General features: G+C 38.0%; 1 protein-coding gene across 1 annotated transcript in view; it reads right to left on the bottom strand.

The window, feature by feature from the left end:
• Positions 1–238: 238 nt before the first annotated feature.
• ST8SIA4 (ST8 alpha-N-acetyl-neuraminide alpha-2,8-sialyltransferase 4) overlaps positions 239–16,098 on the bottom strand; it is a 57,707-nt gene continuing 41,847 nt past the window's right edge. Inside the window, exon 5 of the mRNA NM_204283.2 lies at positions 239–4,332. Coding sequence (NP_989614.2) covers positions 4,050–4,332 — 283 coding nt within the window. The 3' untranslated portion in view covers positions 239–4,049. The remainder of the gene's footprint in view (positions 4,333–16,098) is intronic.

Raw genomic sequence — 16,098 nt, 5'->3', positions numbered from 1 at the left:
ATTAACGAGCAGCGTGACTGACCCGTTACTGCCTCCATTACCACCTGTTGATTGGGTTTGTGTCTGTCTGTGTTCTTGTTTATGGCTTCCCCCTTTTCTTAATAGCCCCTTTTGTGCTAAGAAAGTCCTCAATCAGACACCCTTAAAGGAGCAGACACTCTCCCACATATCTTCTCAATTTGTACATAATTGAAAAATATTATCAACACCGTATTACAAAGGAATATGGAGCAGAATATAGCAGAAAAATGGAAAAAAAAATTCTTTATTTTACATTTGTACAAATAAGAAAACAATCCCCAATAGCCGTACTTGGAATAATATTAAAGTGTCAAACATGACAATTCTGACAGAATACATATCAATACTTTAAACCACAGAAATTGTGTTACATATGCTCAGTAGCAGTAGTACTGTGCAGGAATGATGCTCTCTGTAAACGCTCTTCCTTTATTCTATCTACATTTAGAACAATTGTGCTTTTCCCAACACAAAGTAACAGTGCTCTTAAAAATAAATAACGTGCAATTTCAGATTAATATCCTGAAATATGCTAATCTAGATCCCCATCTAAATCCTGGACACATCTCTCCAGGAAAGTCACTGTAAGGAGTGCTCAGCACTTTTCTAGATCAAACACTGATAAAATGTTCTGAACCCACACCTATTTTTCTTCAAATTGCAATCAACTGAAAAAAAAAGGAAAAAAAAAAAGGGGGGGAAAAAAAAAAAAAGGTGCTGACCACAGGCATGTACTGATTTTATTGTTTAACAAAATAACAATACAGTTTTCACTAGACATCAGATTGTGTAAACTAGCCAAACTCTGAAAGGTTCAGTGGAGAGTGGCTCAGAGCTGTGGGAGAAAGAATTTTCCCAAAGCTGAAAACTTGACCATCAAAGGCATTTATCTATTATCTTTATGAAATATAAGAGAAAGACTCTCTGCCACAGAAACATTAATATACATGATGTTGAACAATTTATAATAAATTTACATGAATGAAATTGAGTTCTTTAATGTAGAGCTGCAATGAGATTTGGAAAAATATTCATGGCTGTCCTGATGTAGTTCCTGGTTCTTATTTTTAATATATATTTATAAAATATGGCTGGCTATTACCATGGCCTATGGGGGGATAAATTTGAGGAACACTCAGTCAGTGGGTATTCCACAGATGATCCTCAATGGGGCACATCTCATCACAATATTAGGGATCTTTCTTCTTATCCTATCTACTTCATATTAGTTGTGGATAGTGTTGGATGATAAAAGTAGTAATTTTAATAAAGCTTGCTATCTGATAGGCAACACAGGAGGTATGAATATTTATAAAAAATAGAAATGATCCCAGGCAGCTGTGGAGGTTTGAGCTGTTCACTGCTGCACTGAGAAGGACCACTAGGTGAAATATATTCCACTGTAAAGTCCCTATACAGCTGCTAAGCCTTTGGGGTACTTTCATTTCTTCACTAGGTCAATTGCAGGGAAAAGGCCATACAGGGGACCTGGGTCCTGGGATGCCTGGAGAGACATATACAAAGATCCCACAGCAATACAGAGGCAGGTCTAAAGGAAAGGTAAGTAAGGATGTTTGCAGTGAGTCTGCTGCTATGGCTCCCTAGCAGTAACAGGGCTAACAACCAAGGCCCTTAAACCTACCAGGAAAACTCCAGAGCACATCGCAACTCACGTCAACATAGAGCAACTGGTAACCCACTGTCACAAACTACCTCAAAATGGACAGCTTGCAGCACAGTTTGTATTTTAGTTTACATGAATTCTCTTTTTGTTGACAGCCTGACACCACTTTGAAGAAAAAACATTCCCAGAGGAACAGATAAAACTCACTGAGGTGCTCTTCTGAGCTCCTGTGAGACTGGCATCTGTGAATTCACCAAGGGAAAGTCAATCAGTGTGTATGAAAAGCATTTTAAAAATTTGACACTAGCAGTTAGGAAATAATAGGGATATGCCCACCTTCTATCAAGGAAATATCTTGTCCTAAACTACAAGTTTTCACGGTGTACGTAGAACACTCTCTGACTGATCAATGACAAATTAAACATTCCACCCTGCAGCGCTATTTAGTTCCCAGCAATGCTTTCGTTTCAGTGGTGTTCATGTTAAGACCTTATCCCACACCTTTGTATATAGCTGAAGTAAATTGTCCTGGTCAATAAGTAAAGATGCTACTGTGTCCTAGATAAGGTATAATAATTTCTGTTTCTCATCAACTTTTGGCAAAACTGTCTGCAAGCCACAGATTTAACCTACTAAACTTGCATAATCAGAGACCTCTAGCCATGTGAGATGAAATACATGTGAACATAAAAGGAAAAGTAGTTAACAAGTGGTGTTTTTAACTAGTAATATTTGTTAGTGCCGTGTTACATATTAATTGCTCAAACTACGACAGATATACTAAACATCAGTGGAGACGAAAATCTAACCTAGAGCTGAAAACATAACAAGAAAATACTGGTATCTGCATGCCATCTCCTTAGTCTCGCCTTACATGAAAAGGATGGAACCACAGTGTTTTTACTTCACCTGCACCTGAAGAGCTAAAACATGCTGTATGCACACATGTACTGTATATCACTATACGTTGAACTGACCCTCCTTTGCCCTCCTATATCTTCTTCATTTCTGAAAGAAGAGAGGGAAAGAATTCTCAGTTTCATGGCTAAACAAAGTTGATGCTCAGAAAAATCAGTGTAAAATAATGCAGCTCTTTGCTGTTTCAGAGAGTTGCACATCAGAACATCAAGCTGATAGAAAAGAGGTATATTAGACAGAGTTATCATCCAACACCATTAGAAATGTAAGCTTTGATCTACAGTTCATTTATTTTCCATTTAATTGGACGTCTTCATCTTTAATCATATTCCACTATGTCACCTGAGTTTCTTTAGACTTTGTGTTTTCCATTCAATTAGGAATAAAAATCACATATATATTGGAATGTATGAAATAATTTCTTTTCTCTTGCAGATTTTTCTAAAGAATGAAATTATGTAGGCAAAGCAAAGAGTCTTCACTTTTGAGATGTTCAGTTAAAAAACTTAAACATGTTCCCCTCAGCAGCAAAGAAACATCATACTAAATCTACTCTATTTCTTCAAGGAAAAAGGTGTATACACTGTAAGAGTAATCTTTGGTACCAAAAATAAGGGCACCTTTTTGTAAATGTCTTCAAATCTGAACACAACAGAAACACTCTTAAAAAGAATGGCTCAAAATGACCTATCTCTGAGTGCTTCCACATATCGACAGCTGTAGCTAGAAAAAGAATTGGGAGGTTAAGAGTTGTGTGACAGTAGGTTACAACACAATAACAACTGACAAAGTATTTTATGTTACCCTCCACCCTCCTACCCTTATGTTTTTTTGTGTTTATTTTTTGTAGGTTTTTTTTCCCTAAGACAATTCCATAAAATATTTACTGATAATTACTCATTACATCCTCAAAATCCTTTAAGGATTCAAATACTCAAAAGCAACAAAACTCAACCAACAGCCATAAGAAAAACAGCAACAAAAGCTCAGGTTATAATACAAGATCAGATCAGAAACAGTCCCCTGACTGAATGCATTTACTTGTTTGACCTTATGGATTTCACTTTCTCTACTCAATTCCATCATGATTTTTGTTTTTATTTTTTTCTGCCAAAGCCTAGTTTCTTTGCAGAAGAAAATATATTGTCCCCAGGTGATGTCTTCTCTCTGACCACAGTGGTAAGTCAGCAGTAAGCAGGCTATATTTTTCTTTAATTCATGATGAATGTATCATTGGATACTGTAAACACTACTGAGTATACATTCAAACTTTGTTCTTAGTGAAAGTGGCACTTACTTGAACCCTTGCAGTCAAGATAGCTTAGTTTTATAGCACTTTGCAGGTATAATAGCTGGTTATGTACTTCTGACAAAATTCCTTTTTCCAATGGCTGAAAGGGTATTGAAACATATCCTCACTGGGATCCCACTGCCATTCCACAGCATCTTTATGATGAAGAGCTTCTTACTGTACTTTACATGTGCTTTATTGCTGTACACATTTCCCTGTTGTTAACTTAAGTGCTCCTCTGTTATGTAATACATATAATGTTTTAAACTCTAATGGCATCCTGTGAGGGCTGGCATTAGAAAAGTACCGATACTTCAGATCATCGTAATAATGATATTTGACTGGTTTTCCGTGTAAATCCTTTGGGAATGGCCAAAATCCATACAGGTGAATTTCATCACAGAATCTGGTGGCAAGCGTGTACATGAGGAGACCAGTGCTGGGTCGTTTGATGTGGACCTTGTTTGTGAGCCAGTAGCTGCAAAGACAAAAACAGTACATTAAAATCCTCTCATACAACTTCTACTGAATAAATCATGTAAATCATGAGAAAAAGCTCAGAGACAAAGTCAAAATGGTGGTGCAGTTGAAATACTGGAGGGAAGGGATGCCATCTAGAGCAGGTTTGAGAGGTGTGCCCAGATAAACATCACGAAGTTCAACAAAGCCAAATGCAAGGTCCTGCACATGACTTAGGGCAATCCAAAGCACAAACATGGATTGACAGCAGTTCTGAGGGGAAGGACTTGGGGGAGCAGTGCTCTGCACTGCACTGCACTGTATCACACTGTGAAGTACTGAACTAAAACCGACAACGTGAGCTTGCAGCACAGAAAGCAAACTGCATTCTTGGCTGCAGCAAAAGAAGTGCAGCTAACAGGCTGAGAGATCAGCACAAGAAAGACATGGACTGTCAAGACTGGGTCCAAAGGAGGGCTGCAGAAGTGATCATATGGTTGGAGCACATCCCCTGTGAAGAAATGTTGAGGTAGCTGGGCTTGTTCAGTCTAGACAAGAGAAGGCTTTGGGAAGACCTCATTATAGCCTTTTAGTACTTTACTTACAGGCACCCAGTAAGAAACATATGGATACATTTTTTCTAGGGCCAACAGAGATAGGACAGGATGTAATGGTTTTAAACTAAAAGAGGGGAGACTAAGGTTAGATGTTAGGAGGAAATTCTTTACTCAGAGGGTGGAGAGGCCCTGGCACAGCTGCCCAGAGAAGCTGTGGATGCCCCAACCCTGAAGGCACTCAAGGCCAGGCTGGATGGGGCCTTGGGCAGCCCAAGCTGGTGGAAGATGGTCTCTGTCCATGGCAGGGAGATCAGAACTGGATGATGTTTAAGGTCCTTTCCAATTCAAACCATTTTATGGTTCTGTGATTCTACACTTATTTTTATCTATTCATTTTTTAAGCATCCATTTTACACATCAAATAAACAAGTTCTCTCTAAACTGAGATCAGTGACACTATATTTGGTATGCCTTTATACCACCAGGAAGAAAAATGACAGTGCTGGAGAAAGGGTAGCTAAATTAAGTTTTCAGTTCAGGCTTCAACTCTGATAAGAACTCACAATGTCGGCAACTGCTAGAAAGCTTCCATTAACATCCTCACTGCTGTAATCAGGCAACGCAGCTCTTGTTATAAGTTTTCACCCCATGCAGTATCCAATTCACCTCATCAAGTCAGCCCTACACTGAATATTTGATTAGCCTTGCAATTACTTCACAGATTATTTGACTAAATCTAGAGAAATATAAACAATTGTAAATACAATGTTATATAACTAAATACAAATTAAGCTTTAATTAGTTGACTTGGAAGTACTTAGAGCTTCCTGTTTTCCAACAGCAGTCTCTGGAAAAACTCAAAATCTTACATTTATAATTGTGAAATGCTTTGGTTTTGTACTCAGTAGCACACAAACCCACCTAAAGCTATCGTAATGGTACTCTTCTGAGCCAATAACAACGTTTGATTGTCAGTTTAGAAGCTGCAGGTAGTTTCCAAAGACACAAATGGCGGGTAGATACAGAAGGAACATAGAAACTGGTCAGGATTCTGGTATGTAACTCACTTAGGTACCTTCAAAATTTGCTAACAAGATTGTTTTACATCCTTAATCTTTAAAAATTGAACTTCAATAAAATAATACCATCCTATTATTGCTGCTAAAGTAATTTTCCCAGCCTTGAAAGAAAGCAGAGTTACATATAAAGAAGGGCATTTAGAAATTTAAACCTGGTCATTCTGCTGGTCCAGACAAACATCAGCCACACACATAGCTGTACTGGTCAAACTGGGGGAAAAAGAAGCTGTAAACCAGGAAAATAATCAAGTCCTTACACAGCATTGCCACATATGTTGCACTGTATCACTACACTCTTAGAAGGGGCCAAGGAAGATTTGCCTCACCAGAACAGAGTTAGCCTTGTGTTAAACAGTTACAATAAGGTTGAGGTTTAGAGTATACAACCTGATTATATTAAAGGTATTTAGAGATACAGCAAAATGATTCTTTGTTAACATCTACTCACCCAAATGAGAAAAGACAACAAAAACATGTTTTTAATCAGACAGCGAATTGTCTCAAAGGCATCAGATGCTGTGCAACATTAATAATAATCTTCACATTGCGCCTGGCCTCTTCAGTTTCCCTTTTCCAAAAACACAGGCCCTACAGGCTAATATCCTTCAATTAAAGATACGTGTGAATGAGATTATTTTCCATTGTATTCAGTTACTTTTTTGAAAGCTCAAGGAATCTAAGAGCAGAAAGCAGTTCTAAGCTGACTGATCGTCTCTCCAAAGACAATAAAGCAAATGAGTCAGAATTTTGTTTGGCTGTAAAAAAATTGTAGCATGGTAAAAAGTGTAGTTAAAAAGCAAATACAATGGGGAATAGTTACATGTACAAATGACTAAGGTAGTGAATGTACTGCACACCATTTTACATAAACCTGAACTTTAAGACAAAGGTTCCTGACATATAATGCTAAGCATTCACTACCTACTCTGAGAAACTGACACAACATTTTTAAAACAAGACAAGTTAAAGGAGAGATTCTTACTGTCTTGCGTTGACATGAGTCAGCAGTGTGTGCAGGTGACCAAGAAGGCCAATAGTAGCCTGGCTTGTATCAGAAATACAGTGGCCAGCAGAACTGGAGAAGTGATTCTCCCCCTGTAATCAGCTCTGGTAAGGCCACAACTTGAATACAGTACTCAGTTTTGGGTTTCCTATTAAAAGATGCATATTGAGTTGCTGGAATATATTCAGAGAAGTGCAACGAAGCTGGTGAATGGACTAGAAAAGAAGACTGATGAGGAGTGGCTGAGGGATATGAGGTTGTTCAGTATGGAGGAGACTGAGGAAAGACCTCAACACTCTCTCTAACCACCTGGTTAGACAGGCTGTAGCAAGAAGGGTGTCCATCTTTTTACACAGGTGACACATGACAGTATAAGAGGAACCACTCAAGTTGCACCAGAGGAGGTTGAGACTGGATATTAAGAAGACTGGAAGGGGTATTTGGCATCGGAACAGGCTGACCAGGAAAGTGGTGAGGTTGTCATTTGTCTCTTGTGGTACTTAGGGGCAAGGTTTAGGGGTGAATTCAGTTGTGTTAGGTTGATGGTTCAACTAGATGACCTTAAGGGTTTTTTTGTGATCAATGATCCCATGATTTTTTATTACTGTTACTTTTGAAAGTTTGCTCATAGAAAAGTTTTTGAAAAAACTAAGATCAACACTGTTGGCAGTTTGTACCATAGATATAGTAGAACAGACTGAAAGTAAAACTTAATTATTTAATATTCATATAAATTGGAATTTATCTCTTCAGAAGTAATTTTGTGTCTGCTCTAATCACATGCAGTCAGCTATCTACACCAGTGTCTCTAGCCAAACAGTAATCAGACTTGATGTATGTAGTACAGTAGTCTACAACTGCCATCATTCACGCTGAATTTCAGCCTTACAAGATGATCACTGCAGAGAGGAAAGTTAGCAGTAAAAGGGTGTATCTTAATACCTTAGAGGGCCACAACTTCTTCCTGAGCGTTTCTGTACAGGAATAATTATTAAAGACATAATGAAGAGCATCTCACAATTTTGGAACTTAAAAGCACATCTTCTCTTCTGCTCATCATAGAAGAAGTAGATTTCTCTCTTTGGTTTCTCTTAAAAATCAAAAAGATATCCAAGCTATGCAGTCCAAACGCAGTACTGATTGCACTTACTATCAAGAAGATAACACAACTGTCTGACATGGTGGAATAGATAAAACATTGCTGAAGTGGATGTAAATCACATGGGCAGAAGTAGAGGGCTAGATAGAATCCAACGATTCCTGTACTTCTTCAGAGGTGCATGTAGAGTTCAGAACTGATCATGACCTGTGAGTCAACAAGGCAAACTACTGATACCTTATCTGTAGTTCAAGATACCTTTGTAATTTGAGACATTTGCAGGTCAATTCTTGTTGTTTCAGGAACTGCAAGAAAGCTTTCAACTACATGCAGAGAAGTAGGAAAACTTTACCTAGAAGTTCCTAGCCCATACTTGCTGTACCTCCATCAGAATCAATAAAATTATATTAGAAAATAAGAGTGTAAGAATTTGTTACCACTGCAGTCAACAAATTCTCAGAGTTCTTGAGATTTGGACTTTTAAAATCTACTTTTGAGCATATTTCTATTTATTTGTAACATTTCACGGTGCCTTTACTTCCTTACAAATATTCATCTTTTCTTAACGTCAGCTGAGCTGAAACAGTTTAACTCAACCTTGCACAAAAGAAATTAAAATAAAGTGAAACAAAATGAAAAACAGAATGTGAGCAGAATATAATATAAAACCTTCCTTCTTTGATTAGGCAGTAAACTTTCTGTCAAAATGATTATCCCCAGTCACCAGCACAACTCTCCAATTGCTATAATCAATCGTTTGACACTGGGAACAGACCAGGTAACACGCAGTACAAGTTACAAATCAGGTATACTCTACACTGGTCTTAAGCCTTGTGTCAGCAGTATACTTTTGTAATTTGTTATCTGGAAAAATGCATGGAATTTTGAAGGAAATGAGTATGAGCTCCAAAATTCCTTCTACAGCAGCAAGCTGTAAGAAAAACAAATAAAGAAGTAAAAGTCTGCCCTAATGAATGTGAGGTACTCAATATTATACACCTAATAATCATTGGCAAAAGGCATGCTTGTCTTAGGTGTTTATGAAATGTCAGTATTTTGGCCTTTAAAAATACCAAACTTGCTTCTCCCAAATGAAAATATCACCTAGTTTAATCTGCAGTCAAAACTGCCAGACTTCCTTTTACATCTAGCAAAATACCTCTGCATTTATAAAAATAGAATGCACTATTAAAAGCATGATTTCAGATGAAATGTTAATTGATAGCATATTGCTACCTGGTTATGACTCCTTGCAGCTACTGACAAAAGTGAAATTCAAATAAACAATAAAAAATATAGACATCTGTTTAAAAGGTAGTGTATAAATAATCTTTTCACAATGACAAATACATGAAACAACTGGTGTCAATCTTCATTATATTAAATGGAGAATTCAGATGACGATTACTTTCTCTGCTACTGTGGAATGGATAAATCTGACTAGATTAGAACATGGTATGTGCTTTCCCAAGGCTATACTGCGTTAACAAAGAAAATCTGAACTGATGGGCTACATTAAATTATTTCATAATTTAGCATATTAAATGCTTTTACTTGCTGTGTCTGTGTACCAAATTCAATAGTGTTGCCCAGTATGTTAGATCAGAATCAGGCTGTGTGTATTTCAGAGTATTTTTAACTGTTTTCTCTGATCAGAATTGAATAGGAGGAAACATAAAAGTTTATAATTCTAAATAGTTCTCAAAGATTACATATTAAGCTCTGTTCAAAGAGTGTTAGGTCAGGTTCAGTGTGAAACTATTTGTGTACACTTGCCTGGCAGTTAAATTCTTTTCCTTCTACAGTCACTATACTGAAAGAACACTTTTAACTGAGCTTTAAATTTCATATGGTATTTGAAAACATAAAATTAAGAAGTAGCATAGGGGGAAATATAGTGTGAAAAGATGTAGTACAGGAAGCTTCCACGTTGTCTCAATTACATTCTTTCAAAATAATTCTCAAAAAAAAAAAAAAAGGAAAAAAGAAGAAGAAAAAAAAGACAAAAACCAACATGGGTAACAGAAGAAAAAAAACAATTCCTGCATGAAGACAAAGAAATCTGAGTAGCCTGAAAAAGGGAATACACTTGGCAGTGAACTCCAAACTTACGTAGTGTGTAAGGAGGGCAAAGAGGGTTTTAATGACTTAAACAAAAGGACTTCAATATAAAAGCTATGTACCCAATAGAGATATTAAATAGTTCGTCTAGATCAAACAGATGAAAGTACTTTTTCCCAGAATGTACCACTGAACTTTGAAATTCACTGTTCTAGGATGTTTTGGATGACATCTAACCTACTAAAAAGAGTGTAACTCAGAAGTTGACAAACACAGTGTTGCAGATGAAGTTCCTTCTCAGCATCTGCAAAGCTTCTGGCCACAGGAGCACAGCTTGGCACCTCCTCTGCTTTTAACATTTCCATCCAGTTGGCATCCAGTATCTCTGTATGACAGCAGGCAAGGGAAGGTTCTACTTCAGCAGTCAGTTTAGCAGACAGAAGACTGGGTCTTAGACCCAGAATCTGGTTGGATGGCATGTTGGATGGCATGTTACGAATAGCAACTTACATTGAAGAAAGAGGGATCTTGTCACAGAAGCATTGCACAGCTTACTGTAAAACTATGCTTCTTCCTGTAGTCATTTTAAGTAATTATTCCCAAATAAGGAAAGTTGAATCACTTGTCTGACTTTAACCTTTCTAAAGTCAAAGCTGAAACTTCCACTGTCTTCAGTGAAACAGGATCTGGACTCAATTTATTGAGCTTATTTTCTAGAAGACGTTAGTTAAAATAACAAACTCTGAAGGAATAAAGCCTCTGCTAGTTCTCAACTCCTTCTTTTTGAACTTTCATGTCTTCAGTGGGACTAATCACATCAGTGATATAAACAACCCTTCATCTGACCCTCTCAACTGTATTAATTAAATACATTAATGTATTAATTAAAAATGTATTAGGCAGAATACTCCATAAAGTGCGAAAGGATTCAAGTACAAATAACATTGAGAATGCAACAGCCACCACAGAAACACTGCTGAGGGTTTGCATGAGACTGCTTTACATCTTTCAGTGTACAGTATTTTGAAACAGCATGTACAATTACCTCAGCAAAAGAAATCATTGCTTAATGAAGAGATGAAACATTCCTCAAATTGTCATTCACTTTCAACTAAGCTTAATTAACTACACCAATATTAAGGACTGCTTTTTTTCTTTTTTCCCATTATCCCATCATCTTACATTGTTAAGTTCCAAACTCAAATATTTGCTTATGAAGATTTAAAAGACCACTCAAGAGCCTGGACTCTGCATGAAAACCTTGCTGTGAAAGAGAATGAAAAAAATTAATGACATCAATGGTGAATATGACCATGGTACACACATTACATTGCCCCAGCCATCAGTGGGCATGGCCAGCAGGCTGCCATTAACTGTTACCATCTTTCCACATAAATTTAACCACTGCATGCATAGTCTTTTCTGGATGTGGCAAAATAATTTCAAACATATTGAAGCTTACTATTATCTGTCTCAAAAAAAAAAAAAAAAAAAAAAAAAAGGCCCAACTGCCCTGGTGCAGGAGACTATTCTTCTTTGAACTACTGTAGAATGGTATTCTCCCAAGGCAGTCTAATCAACTTATGGCAAATCACCTCAATAAGAAAAGGATCAGCTAAGGATAAAGACGTATCAAGTTATTGCACAGCACTGCATTTCCTTTGCCAGTGAATTAAGAATCACTTGCCAGTTAAAACCATGTAAGCATATGAACTCTTTGCTCATACATAAAAAGATTTTGGTATCACAGCTGGAATCCTCCACAGCCATAAGCCACATAAACCACCTATTATTTGGAAATATAAGGCAGTAAGTGTTACAAATGAAGAAGAAAGTCTTCTCAGGCGCTTTACAGAATATTTGTAAGACTGAGAATGTCTCAACCTTTGACTCATTTTGGCAGTATTTCCAAGCCATCAGAATACTCTCATTTGAAACTAAATGACCTCCTTCACTTTTCATATCCAAAAAGTAAACATTGAACTTGCTTTAGAAGAAGACTGAAGGATGAATAAGCCTCTTTAGATATTTGATAAGAAAATTCAGCCAAAGAAAACAAAGACCCCTCTTTTGGTCACCAATTAATCAGTGACAACAGTTTTTTGTGTTAAATCACAGGATTATGTCATAAGGAACTCATATATTTTAGTATACTAAGGTCATATGATGCAGAAACATTGAGCCTTCATTCATATACAAGGACTTCCAAAAATGCCCACGTGTTTTTGATTATAAAGAAGTTGAGGAGTGGCTGAGGGAGCTGGGATTGTTCAGTCTGGAGAAGAGGAGGATCAGGGGAGACCCCACTGCACTCTACAACTTCCTGAAGGGAGGTTGTGATGAGGAGGGGTTTGGCTTCTTCTCCCATGCAACAAACAGGACCCAAGGAAATGACCACAAGTTGTACCAGAGGAGATTTAGATTAGACATAAGGAAAAACTTTTTCTCAGAGAGTGGTCAGGCACTGGAATGACCTGCCCAGGGAGGTGGTGGAGTCGCTGTTCCCGGCAGCGTTCAAGAGGCATCTGGATGAGGAGCTACATGATATGGTTTAGTGGCTTGTGGTACCAAGCGTAATGGGAGGACGGCTGGACTAGATGATCTTGTAGTTCCTTTCCAACCTCAAGATTCTATGATTCTGATTCTATAACACAGAAGTACCCCAGCAGGACAGAGAGACAACAACTGTTTCCTCAGAAATGCCTGATAACAAATATATGACACACCGTGACTGCAGAAAATATGGGTCTCAGTTTGTCACATCTAGGGGAAAAAAAAGTTTTCATGCCCTTTGCAAGTGCTCTGCACCCAATACTGTACTAAAAAGTGAGAATGAATGACAGTATCTTCCATCTGCTTCAGTAGCTTCTGAAAGAAAATAGAAACATATGTCTGTGGGGCCTAATTTTTAACAGGCAAGGGCTACCACAAAGCACATCTATAAGGCCAGGATCCTATTAGGATGGAAGAACATCACGCTGCCACACCCCTGCAAAGCTTAGCACTGAGGCACTTGACACCCTGCTGGTAGCTGTCATGGTTAGGCATTCCAGAATGTGAGCAAAAGTTGAACTTTGTATCAGAAATTCCAAATTAAAAAAAAAAAAAGAAAGAAAGAAAGAAAAAGAAAAGAAAAGCTGTTCTTCTAAACACTTGTGCCTCAATACAAAACTACTTGTACAAAACACCTTTCAACTGAAGACAGATAATTTCTTCGCTTATGAAAGAAACTTTGGTAAAGTCTCTTATTTTCACACTATTATGAGCACACTGTGTCTATGAAATCACTGATCTTTAAGATCTAAGGAAGAAACAATAGGAATGAAAGTGTGCACTATTATACTTTTATTAGAAATAATTTCAAAGAAATGTCAAGGTTTCTATTAGGAAAATCCTCCTTTTTGAAGAAGTTGGTTGTTACTTGTACTTTCCATCTGCTAATAGCAAACTCTGGAAGAAAGCAGAAATAGGAGATAGGAAGCTTATGGAATAAAAAAGAAAGAAAAGTGAATGTGGAATTTAAGCAATAAACAATACATATCTATTTTGATTCTGCACTTAAATCTACAGAAGTAGTTGGACTACTTATCTATGTATATTTTTAAAAAGCAACTGCAATTATCTTTAAATAGACTTTATTCAAGAAAGAAAAACGTGATTTAGCAGCTGTTTCACGCTAGATTTCAATAACGAAATTGCTGGCATTCCTGTAGAAAGTAACAGTGCACTATCCTGCTCTAGCAGGTTCATAAAGAACCAGACTGTAGTATAAAGTCTTACCCTAAATTTCAATTGCTGGGCTAACTGAAAATGACAGGAGTGCAGAAATACTAGCCCATGCTTCCATAACTTTTCTTCCAAAATTTAAGTTATTCATAGCACTAACAAGAGATGTCTCAAAGAGCTTCTGTGAAAAGAGAATTGATGTAGCTTCCAAAACACTAAACATGTCACAGTAGGAAAGTGATGTCTTTTTTCAAGACAGCTATAGCATGACTGAAACTGAAAACTGATGTTTCACTCCATGAACAATATATTAATGATCAAACAGGCAAAATAACTTTAATGTCTATTCACACAGATACTATCATTCACATTACTTAGACACCAGATGAGTACAAGTACTCTGAAAACATAAAACAAATTTCCAAGTCTATTTTGCACATCTATCAATTGCCCTTTCGGAAAATACAGGTACATTTCTCTTAAGAGACAATAACGTGAAGAAGTAACTTTCACAAGGGTGTGTCAGGTAACCGAAAAAGACGCATGATTGTGTTTAAAGATAAGGGTTGCAAAGGAGATTACATATGAGGACAATGACCTACATTAAATTTGAGTTTCATTTACATGCTACTGGCCTGCCAGTTGTTTTGAACTGACTTGAAAATATTACAGCAATTAACAAGCAGTTAACAGAAGAGATTTCTTGATACAATAGTTTAAACTCTTACATGAGTTATGCATGTGACATACAGTCAACATCACTGAAATCAGACACTAACAGAAGTATAAATACTTCCTTGCCTGATCAGTCTGGTGGCATTCTGTGATGGAGTGATGGCATGGGTAGAAAAAGGAAGGTCAACTGATGTTGTCTACCTGGACCTTTTCAAGGCCTTTGACATGGTCCCATACCACACCCTTATCACTAAGTTAGAGAAATATGGATTTAGAGGTTGGATATTTGGTGGATAAAGGGCTGGTTGGATGGTTACAGACACACTGTTCTGGTCAACAGATCTATATCCAGGTGGAGGGTGTTCATGAGTGGTGTCCCCCAGGGGTTCGTCTTAGACCAGTGCTCTTCAAAATCTTTACCAAAAAAACAGGTAGTAGGACTTAGTGTACCCTCAGCAAGTTTGCTGATGACACCATGCTTAGTGGTGCAGCTGATACAACAGAAGGCGGAAATGCCATCCAGAGGGTCCCGGACAGGCTTGAAAAGTAAGCCCAAATGAACATAAAGAAGTTCAACAAGGACAAGTATAAGGTGCTGCACTTGTTGTTGTGGCAATCCTGGATCTGAGTACAGAGTGGGAGAAGAACTCATCAAGAGCAGCCCTGTGGAGAAGAACCTGGGGGTTCTGGTAGATGAAAAGCTGGACATGAGTCATCAGTGTGTGCTTGCAGCCCAGAGGGCCAACTGTATCCTGGGCTGCATCAAGAGAGGGATAGCCAGCAGGAAGACTGGGGGGATTGTCCCCCTTCTCCTGTGCTGTTGTAAGGCCTCATCTGGAATACTGCATCTAGGCGTGGGGACCTCAGCGCAAAGAAGATATGGAACTGTTTACGTGGCTCCAGAGGAGGGTCACAAATTTGACCAGAGGTCTGGAACACCTCTGCTATGAAGAAAGGTTGAGAGAGTTGAGCTTGTTCAGCATGAAGAAGGCTCCAGAGAGATCTCATTTCAGCCTTCCAGTACTCAAATTGAATTTATAAGCAGAAAGGAGATAACTTTTTTACACAAGCAGAAAGGAATAGTGCAAGGGGTACAGCTTGAAAATAAAATAGGGGAGATTAGGTTACACGTAGAAGGAATTTTTTTATTCATAGGGTGGTGAGGCACTGGCACAGGCTGCCCAAGGAAGCTGTAGATGCCTCATAGCTGGTGATTTTCAAGACCAGGCTGGATGTGGCCTTGGGCAGCTTGAGCTGGTGGTTGGCAGTCCTGCTGAGACTGGTAAGGAATGTCTCAAATCGACAAGAGACAATTAGCATCTCTTTGTGGACAGTTTTGTATTTGAAAGCATTTCTGCGGAGTTGTTAGCCTTCAAATGGGAGGGCCCCTTTGAAGTTATTTGGATTTCTGCTCCCCCGGAATTGGAAATTCACAAGTGGTGGGGACAACCTGAATTTGTTCTGTGGGTAGGAGATTTGGTGCTGAGTATAGGATGTCCATATCATACAAAGATCTCTTCCCATCTGGCAACACACACTGAGAGCCCTTTTACAGTCAGGGCATACTTAGTGTGCCACAAGAATA

The sequence above is a fragment of the Gallus gallus genome, chromosome Z (assembly GCF_016699485.2).
Source record: "Gallus gallus isolate bGalGal1 chromosome Z, bGalGal1.mat.broiler.GRCg7b, whole genome shotgun sequence".
Lineage (NCBI taxonomy): Eukaryota > Metazoa > Chordata > Aves > Galliformes > Phasianidae > Gallus > Gallus gallus.
This window is presented reverse-complemented; position numbering and strand designations above follow the sequence as displayed.